At 33.4% G+C, this 19,796-nt stretch overlaps 1 protein-coding gene across 1 annotated transcript; it reads left to right on the top strand.

Annotated features, from left to right (window-relative positions):
• The first annotated feature begins 10,838 nt into the window (after positions 1-10,838).
• On the top strand, positions 10,839-16,092 carry LOC140891078 (uncharacterized). Its single transcript, XM_073299341.1, has 15 exons — positions 10,839-10,953; positions 11,043-11,150; positions 11,231-11,375; positions 11,843-11,910; positions 12,003-12,056; positions 12,143-12,226; positions 12,328-12,413; positions 12,666-12,746; positions 13,406-13,536; positions 14,208-14,249; positions 14,766-14,842; positions 14,919-15,009; positions 15,102-15,183; positions 15,682-15,754; positions 15,846-16,092. Exons 2-15 carry the CDS (start codon positions 11,050-11,052, stop codon positions 16,012-16,014), a joined length of 1,284 nt encoding a protein of 427 aa, XP_073155442.1. The 5' UTR covers positions 10,839-10,953; positions 11,043-11,049; the 3' UTR covers positions 16,015-16,092.
• The last annotated feature ends 3,704 nt before the right edge of the window (positions 16,093-19,796 follow it).

Genomic DNA, 19,796 nt, shown 5'->3' with positions numbered 1-19,796 from the left:
GCTTCGATTGACCGTCAGTCTCTGGGTGATATGTAGTACTCAAGCTAAGAGTAGTACACATAGCGCATTGAAAACTCCCCCAGAATCTGGAAGTAAACCTAGTATCTCGATCACTAACAATGGTCACAGGTACTCCATGAAGCCGGACAATCTTCTGGATGTACAAGCGAGCCATCCTGTCAAAACTGTAGTCTCGGTTATAAGGAATGAAATGTGCTGACTTGGTGAGTCGGTCCACCACAACCCAGATAGCATCACAGTTCCTAGAAGACACCGACAAATGGGTCACAAAATCCATCGTGATAAGCTCCCATTTTCACTCAGGAATAGGCAAACTGTGAAGCAATCCTCCAGATCTTCGGTGTTCTGCCTTGACCTGCTGACATACCAAACATCTGGAAACATACTGATACACACTGCACTTCATCCTTTTCCACCAGAACCAAGTACGCAAGTCCTTGTACATCTTATTGCTACCTGGATGAATACACAACTTAGTTCAATGAGCCTGGGATAAAATCTTTTCCCTCAGAGTATCATCCTCTGGAACTACAATACGACCAGACAAACAAAGAAAACCATCTGACTGATAGTGAAATCCAGAAGTACTACCTTCGTTGGCCAGATGAGCTAAACGCTGGGTCTTTGGATCAGACATCTGAGCATCTCAAATCCAAGAATATAAGGCTGACTCAGATAAAATTGCAAACATATGAATACTCTGCATACCTTTCTTATGCTTGAAGGTATACCTTGAAGAACAATAATCCTCAATCGTATTGGATACCAGACAAGTTTGTAGTGCGGATACTCCCACCTTGCGACTCAAGGCATCAGCGATGAGATTAGCAGCACCTGGATGGTATTTAATTTCACAATAATAATTCAGAAAATCCATCCAACGTCTCTGTCTCATGTTCAACTCTGTCTGAGTGAACAAATATTTGAGACTCTTGTGACCTGTGAAAATCTCAAATCGCTCGCCATATAAATAATGACGCCATATTTTCAACGCAAAAACAATAGTGCTAACTCAAGATCATGCATTGGGTAATTATCCTCGTAAAACTTTAACTGTCTAGAAGCGTATGCGATCACGTGCCCATTCTGAGTCAGGACACAACCCAACCCTTGAAGGGACGCATCCGTATATACCACATAACCTCCAGATCCAGACGGTAAAGCCAATACATGCGTAGTAGTCAACCGTAGACTAAGTTCACATAAATTCTCTTCACATTCTTAGGACCATTCAAAAGTTATGCCCTTGCAAGTAAGTTGCGTCAGAGGTCGAGCTAGTTGTGAGAAATTTGCGATGAAGCGACGATAATACCCTGCTAGACCCAAAAAACTACGGATATCAGTTATCATCTTCGAACGCGACCAATTCAATACATCATCAATCTTGATCAAATCTACAGAAACTCCATCCCTCGATATAACGTGGCCAAGAAATACCACCCGATCCAGCCAGAATTCACACTACTCAACTTTGCGTATAATTGCTTCTCTCGATGTGTCTGCAACACAATCCTTAGATGATAAGCATGCTCATTCACTTCACGTGAATATACTAAGATGTCATCAGTGAATACAACGAAAAACTTGTCCAAAAATTCTCGGAATACCCGATTCATCAGATCCATGAATACAGTCGGTGCATTAGTCAACCCAAATGGCATTACCAAGAACTCATAATGCCCATACCTGGTCCTGAATGTTGTATTGGCTATATCTTGATCTCTGACTCACATCTGGTGATATCCAGATCTCAAGTCAATCTTGGAATAAACTGAAGTACCCAGCAACTGATCAAATAAATCATCTATACGAGGAAAGAGATACTTATTCTTGATAGTCACGCGATTCAACTGTCGATAGTCAATACACAGTCACATAGACCCTGTTGAGATCGGTTACCTCGTGCCCGAAAAACGTAGTGGAAATTAAAATTTTATATAAAAAACCGAGCACTTGTATAGCATTCAAAACAATCAAACATTCATAGGGTGTTTAAGAAATTTTTACCTATCAATCTTTAAAAGATTGATTATGGCTCTAACCAAGTTTTTAACAACTTAGCTCTTGAAATGGTAGACATTATCTACAAGCTTCCAAGAGCACACCTTGCTTGAAAATAAACTCCTTTATTCAAATTAGGTCCACGAATAGTCAAACTAGATCCACCCTAAATATGCACTAGAATATTTAGAGCATTTTTCATTGAGATTTTTTTTTGTCTTTTCTCCCAAGTTGAAAGATAAAAATTGGAGAAAAATTGGATGAAGATTTCTGCCACCATGAGTTAAAGTGCGAGGAATATTGCTTGCCTTTGTATTTAAAAAGTGTGTTATGACAAAAGACAAAGCATACATGGAAAAAATTAAAGCATGCATAGAAAAGTGTGCATTTTGTCTTTTAACCCTTCATATTCACTCTCTCATGTATTGTATGTATTTATATGTCAAACATATATATACATAGCCCATGAACTTAATATTTAATTAATTATTAAACTTAAACCCATTTAAGTTCAATCAATTAATTAAATCCAACTCGAACTCATTCAATCCCACTAGTCGAATAATTATTCAATACTATTTTCATTTGGGCTCTACAAGACCCAATAATGTTTAATTAATTCAACAATTGAATTAATTTAATTATTTGGACTCTACAAGGTCCATTAGTGTTTAATTAATTAAATTAAGTTAATAATAATAGTTTTGATAATCACCATTTTCAAAAACTAATTATTTATTCAAGTCAACTTTGAATATCGAAACACATTCACAAATTAAAAGTTACTTTCCCATTTATTCTCCGTTAGAAGTCATACTTCTAATTTATCTCACTTATAAACTCCTTTATAAGTCGTTCAACACATTCAACTAATTTTATTCTCAACGGAATCTAGAAAGCTAGTACTTGTGTGACCCTCAATGGTTCAATAATACAATTAGCAGTAGGTTCACATCTCCATGTGATTCGGGATCAACAAGTCCTTTATATCAGCATACCCTATATAACTCCATTTTTATTTATCAAATCTTTGATAATAAGAACGTCAGAAAACTCAAGTCCGATAGTACCCAACCAATCATGTTAAATGTCTAGCAGCATCGCTTACATGACTCCTTAGGTATCAAATGATAGTGTCATTATGGTTAGCGTACAGTACAGTCCCTTCAACTCATATATCCCGACCGATTCGACAACCATTGGTTTATCGAGAGTTGTCATTGAATCGATAACTATGTATCATGTCGTAATTGCATCGAAGGTGTAATTCAAGAAACCCCTTTCTTAATTACCACCTACTCTGATAAGAAATTTCAAGCTACATATGCATGAGATCACATAGGATATCCATACCCGAAGGTAAGCGGTGAATCCCCGATTACAATGCATCGACTCCTATATGTTTTGGCACAACACCCAACCTTGCCACCTGATGACCCAAATTGAGTCGGTAAACAAGTCAAAGTGAAGCTCTAGCATATAGTGTGAGATTCCTGTCCCACATGGGAATTATGAAAGCTTTAAAATGAGTTTAAAATGAGCTACAATGGACTTATATAGCAATTTGGGTTAATAATTTTTGTAAAACGAGGACGAATACGAATTTCTTGCTATAGGGGTCCATTATGTGCAGTTGCGCAGGCGCGGACCTGGGCCCGGGGCATGACAAGATGGTATCAGAGATGGTCACCATTCCGCAGACCCCGAGAAGTAAGTTCTATGCGGGGAAAAGTTCTACGTGCATGGGATCCACCTCTTGAACCTGCTGGGCAAAGTGCTACATGACGGGAGCCACCTCTTGAACCCGTAAGAGCCACCTCTAGATTTTCGGTGCTGGTGGATCGAAATTTTAGGTCGCGACGAAGATGTCGCATTCTGAAGGAGGGGTGATTGTGAGACTCCTGTCCCACATGGGAATTATGAAAGTTTTAAAATGAGTTTAAAATGGGCTACAATGGAATCCTATAGCAACTTGGTTAATCATTTTCGTAAAGAGAGAACGAATACAAAGTATTTTCTATAGGGGTCTGTTATGTGCAATCGCGCAAGCGCAGGCCTAGGCCCGGGGCGTGACATATATAGTCTCCATGTTGTCCTAGGTCATAAGGACTAATGGTGTACAATCATAAAATAGGAGCTTTCCACTCGATAAGTGAGAACCACTTGGAAATTCTTTTAAGGAGGGATGTTCAGTGCACTCTACAAGGAGCACCTATTTGCATGCTTGAACATCACCATGTCCCCTACCAATGAAACATGATACTCACATCGTAAATACTAGTCTCAAGCTCGAGCGACTTTTATCCTTCTTTCTGGCGGCTGAATCGACTAGGAACGGTTTAGAATATACAGTATTTCAAATATGATTTTCATGATAGTCATCACATGACCATATCATATTCTTTCTATTATTTATATATTCAAGGGCTTTATCTATGCAACTAGCATGAGTATGCATATAAAGATGTGCCAAATTAAATAATTCAAATATTATTAAAACAAATATTGTCATACAAGAGTTATCTCAAGGACCATCGGCTAACACTTGGCTCGATGGGTACCTACTCTAACAATATTCCACTTGCACTAGATCCAACTACCCATATGCTTCAAACCCATTGATTCACGATGATTTTTGAACAATGGTCATGGTAAAGGCTTAGTTAGTGGATCAACACCATTATCTACGAAGGCGACTCTGTCTAACAACATCTCTCCTCTTTTCACAATCTTCCGGATGATGTGGTATTTTCTCAGTACATGTTTGGATTTTTTATGAGACTTCGGTTCCTTCGCCTGAGCAACGACGCCCGTGTTGTCGCAGTACACCGGGACTGGATCAACTCCATTAGGAATAATTCCCAACTCTTGGACGAAATTTCTTATCCAAACAGCTTCCTTTGCTGCATCTGATGCAGCAATGTATTCTCCCTCAGTGGTGGAATTCGCAGTGTTGTTTTGCTTGGAACTCTTCCAAGAGACAGCAGCACCATTGAGCATGAATACAAAATTGGAATTTGACTTCGAATCATCAGTATCGCTTTGGAAGCTAGAGTCGGTATAGCCTTCCAATTTTGTTTCTCCACCCTCATAGACCAAGAACATATTCTTAGTCCTTCTCAAGTACTTGAGGATATCTTTCACAGCTTTTCAGTGTGGAAAACCGGGATTCGATTGATATCTAATTGTTACACTCAGTGCAAATGCCACGTCAGGACGTGTAGATATCATCGCATACATGATACTACCAATAGCAGATGCATATGGAATGCGTGTCATCGCCTCTATCTCCGCATCATTCTTGGGAGACATGGACTTGGATAGAGACACGTCATGACACATTGGTAGATGTCCTCTCTTGAACTCTTCCATCGAGAACCTCTTCACGATGATATCAATGTATCTAGACTGGGTAAGACCAAGCAATCTTTTCGATCTATCCCAATAGATCTGTATTCCCAATACAAAAGATGCTTCACCCAAGTTTTGCATCGAGAACTTACTTGCTAACCATACTTTAGTTGTTTGCAACATTCCTACATCATTCCCAATGAGTATAATGTCATCAACATAAAGTACCAGGAATGTCACAGCACTCCCACTGACTTTCTTATACACGCAGGTTCCTCAGGATTTTTAATAAAACCAAACTCTTTGATTACATACACTTGCATATAATATATCTCACATGATTGGTCCAAATTGAGTCAAAAAGTCTCAATTGCAATTTAGTCCCTGAACAATCTTAAAAACTTCAATTCAGTCCCTTAATTTCTGAAACTCGGAATTTAATTCAAAAATTCTGTAAATTCTCAAATTAAATATTTTTGGGGCATTACAATGTTGATCAATTTTCATAGGAATGTGATCCTGCATAAATAATTGATCTTGACCAAGAAGAAATATTGTTTGAGAAATTTTTATGCAGAGATGAGCTTTAAATGACATTGGAGGAAGAAACATACAAGGCGACAGATGTGAACTCGTCAATGGTATTTACATGTACACCATTAGAAGATTCATTCTTTTCCTTGACGCCAACTCCGCAATATTACATCCTCTATGAGCTTCAGCCTAGATTCGCAGTCTCTTCCCAAAATAATCAGTTCATGCCGAGTGTTGTTGGAGTGATGAGCTTACAATGTCAATATCACGCCAAGCTTGAGGGCGTACAAAATCAAGACCTATACGTAGAGTCATATGATTCTTACTATGGGCGACAACCGCTCTTTGATGGTTTTTTCTGTATAGTCGGGCGATAGACTATAAATTTAGTGCTTACTGGGAGGCAACCCAGTGTTTTCTTTCTTTTATTTTTTTTATTTTTATTTTTATTTTTATTTTTTAATTATCTTTTGCTAATCCAACGCCTTACCCGTCGCTTTTCATGTTCAATAGGTTGCCCCACTAAGAGAATTTGATGTGGTGTTCTAAAGCAGGAGGAAAATGACAGAGATAAACCAGGGGAGTTTTATTTTTCATTTCTACTTCTTGCATTTTGTATTCTTCTGTGTTTGAAGCATTGAGGGAAATGTTTTGAATAAGTATGGGGGAGAGTTAGTTTATAGTTTATTGCATTTTACATTTAGTGTTGTATGTTTAGATGATAGTGAATAAGTTGCATTTTTGAGTTGTCATTTTACATGTTTGTGTGTTGATTTAGGATGATGAATGGGAGCCGATGATCATTGTGAAGTAAGAAAATTGAATTTTGTTGAAAATGCTTGCCTTTGACTTGACATGAGAAGCCTTAGATTGAACTGTGCATTTTTTTACGCACTCATGTTAAACCAGTGAATTATAGCAAAAAAAATTGATGAAGTTTTTGTCTGCTTGACCATTGCACGACAATGGGTGTTTAGTGATCTCAATTGTGTCTTGTGAATTTTGATGATCCTCTAAAATTGCATTTATGATCTTGGGCGCACCACTATTTTTAAAAAAAATGAAATTTTTTTTTGAAAAACTTAACTCCATCCGCGTCATGGACGAGGAATTGAAATACTAATTACCAAGTTCAAGGCTAAGTATGCGGGTTAAATGGGATTTTTTTTTCCAATAAATATAAATAAATTGACTGTTTAAAAATAATAACAACTCCATCCGAATTTCAAAAAAGGGATTGAAATCCTAATCACCTAGTCCAAAACTAAGTCCGCGGATGCAATGGAGTTGATACTCCATCTGGCCTATAGACGAGGGGATTGAAATCTGAATCTTATCACATTTATAGCTATGTTTGCGGGTAATTTATGGGACTTAAGAAAGCTGGGTGCAAAATCCGGCAGTGCGTAATAATTAAATCTCGAGGGAGGTGTGTGTGTTTGTTAGAGGTATCTGAAAGGAATGGATGCATGAGAGTGATACTTGCACTGATGTGTTATTAGGTCGCTGAGCAGTCGTGTAAATGGATTCTTTCTAACTTGCATGTAACTGGAATAACATCACACACACACATTCACGCTAAATCGAAGGTGTATTATGAAGAATTGAGGGTAATTTTGAAATTGGAATGTATTTAGAATTCATTAAGGCGATTACTAGTTTCCCATGGAATTATCCTAATTTGATTTTGTGTCATTGTGTTTGCATTTTTCATTAATTCTTGCTCGCTAAGTATGGGGGAGTTGATAAGTGTGTTGTTATGCATTATTTTGTACTAGTTTCGAGTCGAGTTTGCATGCATTTATTATGTCTTTAGAGTTGTTTTTGTTTAATTTATTTATTATTTCATGCATGTGGTCTACATTTCACTTTCCTTGGTTTGAATGAGGGAACAATGAAGAAATCATGATTTTGGAGCAAGAGAAGAGCCGCAAGAAGGAATTACGGAGCAACAATGGTCAAAAAATTATTTTTGATGCTAGATAAATCCAAATTCGATCTCCACCGTTCAAAGTGAATTCAAGATGTTGTGAAGTTGTTGTCCAAATTTTGGCTCGATCCGACGGCTAAAACTTCGGATATGAATTTTCCAAGAATGTTTGCGCGTTGGACATAGAGTATTGCGCTCGAGCGATTTATTTAAACCGCTCGAGCGCGAAAGGAGAAAAATTTGAGAGCTGGACATAACTTTATGCGCTCGAGCTGGATATTTAAACTGCTCGAGCGCGATCGCCGATTTTAAAAGGATCTGAACAAAAGTTTGTGCGCTCGAGCGGGATCTCTATGCCGCTCGAGCGCAATCGCGACATAAAAATTTCATATTTTCGGACTCTATCAACAAAGAAAAAAAATATGGCTGGATTCTAGCATATAAATAAGATATTTTCCAACATATTTGGGGACTTTTGACAACCAAAGTTGATGGATAAGGCTTGAGAGAGAAGAAAAGAACACATGGAATCGCGTCAAACACGCTGAGATTTTCTTATTCCTTCCAAGATCTTTATTCTTATGATTTCAAACATTGATTTATTTCTTTGTTTTGTTTCTGTGGAGTAATTTCCTTTAGATTAAGACCACGATAGGGGCAAAAAATATTTATTTGATATTGTGTTTATTTTCAAGAGATTGTTTTCCTTGATTTCAATTATTGATTGATGTTGGATTAATATTTTTTGTGAATAGATTGATCACCTAATCACATATTTTTTTGATTAATCACGAATAGAATGATGATTGATTAAAGATAGCTTCAAAGACGTCAATCAACATATGATTAAACCGACTAGAAATATTATTCAATTTTAGTATGCGGTATTAGGTAAAAACCGAAATTCCATCGCAATTTAATGCATGAAAATCTAATTAAATTCAAGTAGAAATAGTTGGGCTGTTAGATTTATATAGGATTATTAATTCTAGAAATAGAATGATAATTAATTTAGAAAATTTCTCCGTGATTGTGCAGGAATTTAATAATTAATTGGATTTTAATCTTGTCTACATATTAGAGTTTGGTATCGTTTTGTGTCTTAATCCTTTATTTGAATTCGAATAATCAAATGTTGTTAGCTTAATTGACAATTGTCCTAGTTAATATTATTTATATTTATATTTATTATCTCCATCCTTATTTATTTTGTCTAGATAAATAATTAAATCTTGAGAGTTGACTACAGTCTCTTTAGGATCGATACTTGGACTCTTCGTCCACTTACTATTACTTGACCTAATGCACTTTCTAGTCATAACCGAAATCATCGGTCGCCTGCACAACCATTAACAAATTTACTTAAAATTTTGTTACAATTCGTTCATAGATTAATCTCGACTACTTTGGTTTCTGGAATTAATTTATACCTGGAAAACATTAAAACTAACATGAAAATATAAAAATCTCATATTCTTGGTTGTATAACATTTGAGTATTTATAGTTATTTTCGATGGGGTTGTAATAATTTATTTTTGTGCTGTATTACCGTTTTCTTTCATCTTAAGTTAGTCAACTGTCATTAAAATTATTTAGTAAGTGATTCGGGAAGCATATTACAAACCTACTAACTTTTCTGTCTCTATTAAAGTAATTAATTGGATAAGGAGATGCTATTTGTAACTTTTATACGAACTTTTCCGTATAAATAAACTTCAAGAGATCTATTTCAACAATAGTATATTTTAATTATAAATATTTTTGCGAGAATTTCTCATAAGTTAATTTTATGAGATAAATATTCTATTTAACTCGATCTATATTAATCGGATCGACCCATTTCATGGACATTTCGTTACGAGAGTTATACTCGTATACATAAAATGAGATATATCAGTGTTTTCAAAATCGAACCTTCACTCTAGAATCGATCACAGGTCCGATCCGAAACCTATTTAAAAACCATTTTAGCAGTTGAACCACTTCAAATGGTTTTCAATTTTTTTTTTCAATTTTTTTTAAAAATTTATATTTAATATTTAATTATATATATAATTATATATACATGATTAATCATCTAGAATTTCTACATAGTTAAAAAATTATTATTTTAGTGATGATAGAGTTTATTTGATTAATTTTTTATTTTTTAAAAATTGTATAACTATAATGGATATTCGAAATATTTTTATATACTTATTTAGTTTTCAAACTTGTGTAAATATTATTTTGTCTATTTATATACATCTGTTAGATTTTTAGGATTTAAAATATATCATTCATTATATTATATTATATAAACAGTTTTTCGATCTGATTGGTTGGACCGTTTTTTAAAGATAGACCGATTCGATTATCGGTACGATTATAAAAAAAAGTAAAATGCATAATACGTGAATTCGTGATGATTATTGTTTCTTGGCCCGATTAATTACTAATATTAGTAAAGTATCTCATCGCAAGATTAAGGGGTGTTTTAATTAATGAAATATATGGATGTTTGACTAATAAACAAGAGTTCAACCATTTGATGAATGATTTGAATATTATTCATATAATAGGATTTCATTAACTTTTTTTACTAATACTTTTGGGGGGAGCTTATGTCACATGAGATTTGCCTATTTCCTCCTTTTTTTCTTTTTTTTTTTTTTTGTTTTGGAAATAGATTTGTCTATTTCCTAATAACACGATTTGTAAAATGTTGCATACTAACTTAATAAGAATATGTCAAATTGTGCACCCACAAATGACAACAGTGGATTTTCTGGTTCATGAAACAACTAATCACCGATATTGAAGTTTATTGTCTATTAGTGATGGCCTGGTGGGCAGCCGATAGCCATCCACCTGAAAATAAATACATAAAATCGTTTAATAAAAGTTTTTTTTAATAAATAAAAAAATCTAAATCCATTAATTTTGTGTATCTAAATAAAATATTATAAATCCATTATTATGAAGGCGAGAAAATTTGATTCCATATTTTGGAAATGGAGTCGAAGGACTTTAGGATCCTTGAACCAACAAAGTGAAGTAAAAGGAGATATCTGGAAGCTCCCGCCTGCCACGTCGTCGTTTTATGGAGTGAGAAACGGTCTTGGAGAAAATATCGGTACCAAAGTAACAAATACAAACCCCACCCCACCCTCTTTCTCTTCACCCTCCAAACCTCATAGTTTTCGTCTTCAATCTCATTACCAGAAAGGATATGGGGAACTGGTGGTCCGCCGCCGTAGAGCCTCCTCCTCCTCCCCCAATGGTGCTGGTTCCTCCACTCTTCGATTTCCCTCCTCTCGCTGCCCGTACCAGGTCCAAATTTTGTTTTTTTTTCCCTGTTCGATCGGTTGAATTTTTTATTTGGTTGCAAGTTATACGTAACTGTAATGCAGAATGCTGGAATCATCGTACGACTTGTTGTTTGGGAAACTGGCTTTGAGATGCCTTTTCGAGGATTACTTTGAAGAAGCAAAGCATTTCAGCGCCAGTATCATGCTCAAACCGATTGATGATCCCCATGTTGACTTGATTGCCATCGTATCCTTCAATTGATATACATCATAGCATATACTCACATTCATGTTGATGTCTAATCTAGTGTAGAACCAAATTTTTGGGAGACATTCTCTAACTTTTGTATTAGTAGACAATTTAATGATGGCTCTGCAAACATTAGCTAAAGATTACAGACCTTGATCTTTAAAAACTTGAAGTAACCAAATCTGAGTATCAATTTTTTCATGACCCTCCCAGCAAAGCAATGACCTGTAACTCTGGTCTCAGACGCGTCACCAGCTACCTTCTATCAGACACCGAGTGTTGCAATTCCTTGTCTGAGACAATTGAAGTAGTTGATGCTCCAATCATTTTTCATTTTGCATCATCTTTCATTTCTGTTGGAGGGTTATGCACTGTGCGAGGATGCGCTCATGATATAAATATATATATATATATATCAAATGGCATTGACATAATGAGATGCCACTGATCCTTAGCCTATCTAGGTTGCTGGTCCTGTTGATCACAAACCTGAGGAGAAAATTGTCGGGAATGCCCAATTTCGCTGGCAAAGGTCTCAATAGCCATTTGATTACACAATTCAGTTTATTGCAGTTACAGTTATGTCTCAAACATATTTAAACAAATATCACTGATTATTTGCAGTGATGTTGATGATCCACATACATTTATTGACCTTTTTGTATCAAACACTGAACCGTAAGAACTCCAAAATTTTGCACCTTTATTCTGTGTAATCATTGGTGCAATATATCTTCATGTTTTTATATATGCTCTTCATGTAGGATTTTACTGATGAGATCCTGTGCATACTACCCCAAGTTTGGGTTTGGAGCATTTGGCATTTTCCCATTACTTTTGAAACAAAGGTCACTTCCACTTATGTGACTATAGTCTTGAATGCCATCAACTAAGTTGGTTTACCTGGCCATATGCAGTTTGTTCTGTTACATTTTTTTTTATCTTGCAGAGTGTCTTCTGAAGATTATGGCGTTATGGGCTTGAGATATGGCTCTTCGAATCTTTCAGTTGGAGCTACAGTTATTCCTTTCACTTGTATGTCATCTGCATTACACACCCTATCAACTTTTTTGTGCTTGAACATAACAGGATTTCATGATTAATGGTAACTTGTAAAGCTGCAATTTTTCATAGCATCGCAATGGAACATGTCGATTCAAACAAAACTTAGGTTGTAAGATTATCATGATAAGCTGATTGTGATGGAAAATAAATACTTATAGACATACATGCACAAATCATAGTTTGCATGAACAGGAATCATGGTTTTATTTATTTTCTCTACAGCAGGAGATGAACTTCCAAAAAATGCATGGTTGGTTAGCAAGATGGGAAGACTAACTGCCGGCATTCAATATGAACCTAAATGTAAGTGTTTTGCATGCGGACGTTGTTGTCTTTTTTCACCTGCATTTATTTAGAATAAATAGTAATGTACGAACCTACTTTTCTATATTATCTCTTTGAAGGACCTCATTTCAATCATTTTGAAGCTGCTACTGGTTTTGTCACACTTTCTTCGCTTTGTAAATCCTAAAATATTTTGTTTGTTGTTTCTTAGTTTTCCTTGATATGTGAGCTGTCAAAAATAGTTTAACAACTGTCAGAGGATGCTAAATCAATCTTTGGAATTTCATGGTTTTTAATGGAGACATGCGAAGAAAATTATGAGTATTATCAGCTCATCTTTGTGAGTTGCTACTCATGTAATGGTCCAGAATTATATAGCATTACTTTGATGGTCAGTATTTTGATAAGTTTCCTGCACCTGATTAAGCCTTTTCATTTTTCTTTTTAATCGTTATTTGATTTTCATTGCTTTATTAGATGTGCTGTATCCGTGTGGATTTTTGTCCATTACACCCATATTTTCCAATTTTACTTTCTCATATTATATTCCTTTAAATAAACAAAGGACAGTTATGTAACTTTGTGGAGTTAAAACACATTATTCATGTTCTTTTGCGTTTCATTCGAATAATGATGGAAAAATATGATCTCATTCATTTATACAATCTTGTCTTTAGTTGGAAGCAAAGATGGAGCAAGATTCAAAAACATAGAAAACTGGAGCTGTGCAATTGGTTATGGATTGGGATCAGGCAGTCCATTGAGCCCATCATTCAATTTTGGACTTGAACTTGCAAAAAATTCGCAGGTTCTTGAGTTTTCGGACTATTTATTCTGTTAGTCGTTCATTGACTAGCATTTCTCTCTCACATTGTCAACTTCCTATGTTATTGTCATACTGGCAGAGCATGCTTTTTAAATAATCTTGAAAGCTTTGGGAACTTAAGTCAGTCAATTTAAAGAAACACCTTACTTCCTTTTCCTTGACATCTTGTATTATAAATTATGCTCATATGTTCCATGAAGAAGAATTCTAAAGCAAGGACTCAAACCACATATCTTATTAAAAAGTGGATAGAATAAAGCTAAGATAGTAATAGTATATATATAGGTTTCAGATCTTGCATTAATGCATCGTTACGTATCCGGCCGTATTCAGTAATGAACATGCTAGTGCCTATATGGCCTGCAGTAGGGGTTTTGATTTTAGCCATTGCATGCCTCTCAAGGTTTATACTTATTATGGTATTACCTGATAGCCACCAGTCATAAAAATCTGGATTATCAGTAAAAGAGGATGAAAGGTTTTCCTATGAATGAAGATTATTGAACGTACAAAACGCATGGACCTATGAGAAATAAATAAAAATTGACCCTTGTCAATCAGGATACAGTTTCCCTGCTGATGTGATTCATGTGCGTTATAATTCATTCCTCTGTATTGAATTGAATTAACTTCTTATTACTTATGTACTGCAGTTCATTGCTTCTTTCTATCAGCATGTGGTGGTTCAGAGACGGGTATCTTTTCTCTCTCTTGCATTCTCTGTGTGTGGGGTTCGTTTTATGTGGCTTTTCTTGCTCTTTTGAATATGTTCGGGTGTAAGCCTTTTTGATGTAGATGCGCATGACAGAATAAGTTTGATGATGAAAGTCATGTGCTTGTAGTTATTCACATCATCCTGAACAATATGCTACAAATTGGTCAAATGATATGGTTAGTTATTTTTTGCTGACATTAGATTTGAATGCACCGTTGCTTAGGCATCTGAATAAAAATATATAAATAATGCGTACTGCATAATGTAATCATTTGGTGAATCTGATCGAGTGGTAGCTTTGATTAAACAGCAAAACAATAATATTCAGACCATCATTTGATAATTCGTAATTATGGTTTTGATTTTACATGAAGTTTTTCGAACACAATCCTAATATTTGAAAATTTATGAATTCATATTAGCCAACCAATTGCTGCTATGGGATGTTTCGTGCTAAAAATATAATTGACAATAATCTACTTCTCCTTTGATACAGATAAAAAATCCACTTGAAGAAAATGAGATCGTTGGAATCACAAATTACATTGACTTCGGTTTTGAGTTACAAACGAGGTACTTCCATCTAGTTGTTGGAGAAATTATTGCTTGAGGATGATTTTGATTGCATTTTTAATTCTTTTTTATGAAGAGTCGATGATGTGAAGTCTCCTAACAACATTCAAGATTCAACTTTTCAAGTTGCCGCATCTTGGCAAGCCAATAAAAACTTCTTACTGAAGGTAATACACTTATTTGAATTATCAACCTTTGTTCTTTAATATTCGTAAAATTTTCTAGTAAAAATGTAATAGTTGCATGCGGGCTTCTTTAGGCAAAGGCAGGGCCTCTTAGCTCGTCCATTGCTTTAGCTTTCAAATCATGGTGGAAACCTTCCTTCACTTTTAGCTTGTCAGGTATCATTTTTGTTTTCCTGTCAAGTTAATTGGAGTTTTAATTAACATATTTTTGGAATTTCATTTATGAATTATGATTGTTTATTTACTTTCTATCAATGTGTCTGGCCTACTATGCAATCTCTACATGTCTTGTTAATGACTAAACTGGCACGTTGATTTTACCAACACAGCACTGTGTTGTTTTCTCCAATATATTACTAGCGTTTACTCAAAAGCATTTTTTTGGATGCGATCTCAAACACTACCTAAGAATCTCATGGCGGAAAATGTAAAAATACAACTAAACCTTGTTTGCTTTCCAAATAAAGATGATGACTCCCAACCACCCACCCACCCCCCCACCCACCCCCCCCCCCCCCCACACACACACACAAGATCATAGGAAAAACATCCTCCCTTGTTCGTAACATATTAAACATATGCAATCAGTGGGTAGAATAAAAAAGAGACGGCGTTATGCCATTCTTTTGAATAATAGCAAGTTTTGGTCGACAGCTGTTAGAGATCGCACAAAGGGGGAGACATCGTTTGGATTCGGTATACGTGTTGACAACATTAGAGAAGCAAGGTTCCATCTTAGTCTCTTTAAAAGAATTGCTTCCTTACTTCACTTTCTTGTGCATTCATTTGATTTGCTTCTATATTTTTTACCATACTAGTTATCAAAGGGCAGATCCTAATTTTGTGATGTTGACCCCAAACAAAGAGCATTTAGCAGAGGGCGTCCACTGGAAAATTGGTGAAAGACCGATGCTCCAATCTGATGTAAATTCTGGAAATTTTGATGGCATACCCAAGGAATTGAGACCCTTGAATAAAATTTTGTAAATCTTGGGTAATTTTTATTTTGTTATATTGGCATCGTTTCAAGTTCTAAGATGGAAGAACTTTTTGGTTTTCTGGATATCCTCCTAATTTGCCCTAACATAACCGGGGGAGATCCACTGTGTCACCGATCAGACGAGTGCAGCTGGATACATTCTTTTTCTTTTCCTTTTTCTTTTTCTTCAAATTACGAGTTGGATTCGTTTTAGCGTTGATACGGTTAGTTTCAGGTCGTGGCGGGAGGATCTTAATTGCTTGATTGATGCACTAGTTTTTATTTTTATTTTTTAATTCATTTAAAAATAATAATCATCATCATCACCATCTATCTATCTATCTAAACCAGACCCGCATAGGCGTTGCCTAGGCGCTAGACGGTTGCTCATTATCTCGCTTTCTTGTTAGACTATGCCTCTAGGCGTTGCCCGCCTAATCTCCTTGGGTGCCGCCTAGGCGGTTACTATTTTTTATTAAAAAATTTAAAAATGAAAAAAATAAAAGAGAGACGCGAAGCGAGAAACAAACACAAAAAGAAAGAAGAAGCGTAGAAAAAAAAGTCAAGAAAAAAAAATTAAATATCATATTACATATAAAGACTTGATATCTATTAATATTTATGTTATTGTTGTTGTTGTTATTATTATTATTATTATTGTTATTATTATTATTATTGTTATTGTTATTAAAATTTTATAAGAGTTTCATACAAAAATCGAAAAAATTATATTTTATAGTAAAACTCATTAATATTTCAAATTATTTATTATTTAGGTTTTTTTTAAAAAACCACCTAGGCGTACAAAAATTGAAAAACATAAAACATAAAAATTATATTTTATAGTAAAACTCATGAATATTTCAAGTTATTTATTATTTAAGTTTTAAAAAAAACCTCCTAGGCCCGGGCGCCTAGGCTGCTAGGCGCTAGGCGGTGGGTCGCCGTCCGCCTACCGCCTAGCACTTTTTATAACATTGATCTAAACCATATATTAAATTACAATATTTTATTAGTGAAGTCTAAAGAAAAAAAGTGTGTTATTTACACTCCAAAAAATGTTAATAACAACCCACTTTTCTTAATTAAATCAGTATTAGACAAGATTATCCCTACAATATCTTTCCTTCTATAATAAAATATTGATTACCTTAAAAAATTCTAATAAAATTCTTTTATTTTTTTATGCCAAAACAACGATTTTTTTAATTATATAAAATAACAAAAAATTATATTATCTTAAAATTTAATGTATATATATAGTTAATGTCAGTTTTTGGTATAGATATGAAAAATATTGGTAATTTTTTTTTAACAAAAATATATAAAATATTGGGATGTAAAAAAATTATATATCGAAATAGTATTAAAGTTTGGGATAAATTATTATATTACTTATTATATGATATCGTATAGAATTTAACGACATATTTTTTTTTATTTAAAATGATGTAGATAAAAAATATGTTAAGATTAATTTATGTCTATAGTATTTATTTTTAAGATTGTTATATGTCAGTATATTAATTATGAATTTATTCGATAATATTTTATTTTTTCAGTAAATATAATATTTTATTTTAAGATAGCAATTTTTTTAGTAAGTATATCTCTTTTAAAATATATTGTTAATTAAATAAATCCAGTTTTTTAAGTTATAAAACATGAAGAAGATGTGAAATTAAAAAATATATATTTAAAACATAATTATTATTGCAAAAACATAATTTTTTTTATTGTTATTGCAAAAACATAATTTTTTTTAAAAAAATTAAATAAATCATAAATCAAGATGAAAATTATAGTAATAATTAGTTATTATTATTTTTGTGCATCTTTTTATACTTAATGTTAATAAAAACTCCAAATATATATATATATTTTTTAAAAAATTTTTGGATAATTATTTTAATAATGGAAACTATTAATGAATTTACCAAAAATAAAAAATCAATTAGAGGGTATTATTGTAAATTTTTAGAATAAAAAAAAATGGAGTGTAATTAACAAAATATGGAGTATAAATAACACTCACTTAAAGAAAATTATAATTATATATACATCTACACATACAAGATAATAAGATTAAAGAGCTTCGAATAATAATTTTTTTGTAATTGATATATTTTATCTTTTTTATTTTTAAATTTTTTAAATATTATTTATATTTATTTAAAATTTTAAATATTTATTTCATCTTATCATTCTGAAATTAACTCGAAAATTACATAAGCAAATTTATGCATATGAATGTATTTAAACTTTTAAATTGACTGTCAAAAAAAACTTTTGAATTGAATATTTAATACATCATTTTGAAATTAACGCTAAAATTAATTAATAATAGAAAATATTTATATATCTTACTATATTATTAAAGTAGAGACTCTCTAATTAATAAACTTTCAATTAATTGGTGAAGTTTGATTCGAAATTACCATTATCTCCTAAATTAATTTTCAATAAAACCAAAACTATTGGGCAAAATAGTCATTTTATATGGTTTCCTCTTTTCTAGCCATTAAAAGCTAACTTTGTGTCCTTCGATATTATTTTATTTACAAAAATGACACTCACTTTATAAGATATATATATTTTTTGTGAATATTTTTTTAGGAAAACGTTATATTTTTATTATTTTTTAATTTTACAACTGATTATTTATTTTTTCGTTAAAAAAATAAAATGTACGAGCATGCAACGCGTGCAGCGAAATACTAGTATACATAATAACGTACGAAGTACATTAGTTTCGAAGATGGATGGATGAAAATATTAGTTTAGATGATGGATGGATTAAAATTTTGAATAATGAAGTGATTAATTTGTTAAAACTTTCGGGGAGAAAAGAAAAAATATTTGAAATATCATAATGTTTGTTAGAGATAAGTGAAAATAATTTAGATTTTATGAAGAAGTGTTTTTTTACGTTTCAGCGATAAAGAATATAACAAAAAATCCTATTAAATCTTGATATATGGTTACTCTCTACCGAAATTCCCCTTCGTCTTTGTATAGCTTAGCTGAAGAGCTAATTAGTGTTGATATAGCAGAGCATGTTTACATGTCGAATTTTTTGAGCAGCTCTTTTGTGTACTTCACTTGATTTATGAAGATTCCAGAGTCTAGCTGCTTTACTTGTATTCCTAGGAAGAATGTCAATTCTTCCGTCATACTCATTTAAATTTCTCTTACGTTAGCTTACCTAATCTCTCGCACAGCTTTAGGTTAGTTTACCCGAGAATGATATAACTGAATAAATTTAAACTAGCATAGTATGATTATTTTTGCTAAAAGTGAATGAAGTCTTATCAACAGATTCAATCGTAAAATCATACTCGAGAAAAAACTTAGATAGGGTATCATACAATGCTCTGACAGCCTTTTTATAACGCTTTATATAATTTAAACACGAGATTTGACAAGTATGATTAATAAAACCATGGGTTGTTCAAAATAAACTTTCTGTGTCGGTTGTTGACCAAAATAAACTTGTAACAAACCATTTAATTTTTTATTCTACAAATGATTAGTTCAGCTGAGAAGTCAACTAAACCACTAACTCTTTCTTGACTGTCGATTTCAACCAACCAACAAAGTAAAATGTGTGGAAGAGGTCAGTTGATAGATAGAACACAAATATCATGGCTCGATTGAAATAAAGATAACACGAGATATGTTTCTGGATGTTCGGAGACTAAAGACTCATATGTCACCCATTCTTCTTTTTGGAAAGTTTTCATTAGAATATTTGAGTATTACAAGTGATTTACAAGACCCCAATTCAGTC

This window comes from Henckelia pumila, chromosome 3 (genome assembly GCF_033568475.1).
Source record: "Henckelia pumila isolate YLH828 chromosome 3, ASM3356847v2, whole genome shotgun sequence".
Taxonomy (NCBI): Eukaryota; Viridiplantae; Streptophyta; class Magnoliopsida; order Lamiales; family Gesneriaceae; genus Henckelia; species Henckelia pumila.
This window is presented reverse-complemented; position numbering and strand designations above follow the sequence as displayed.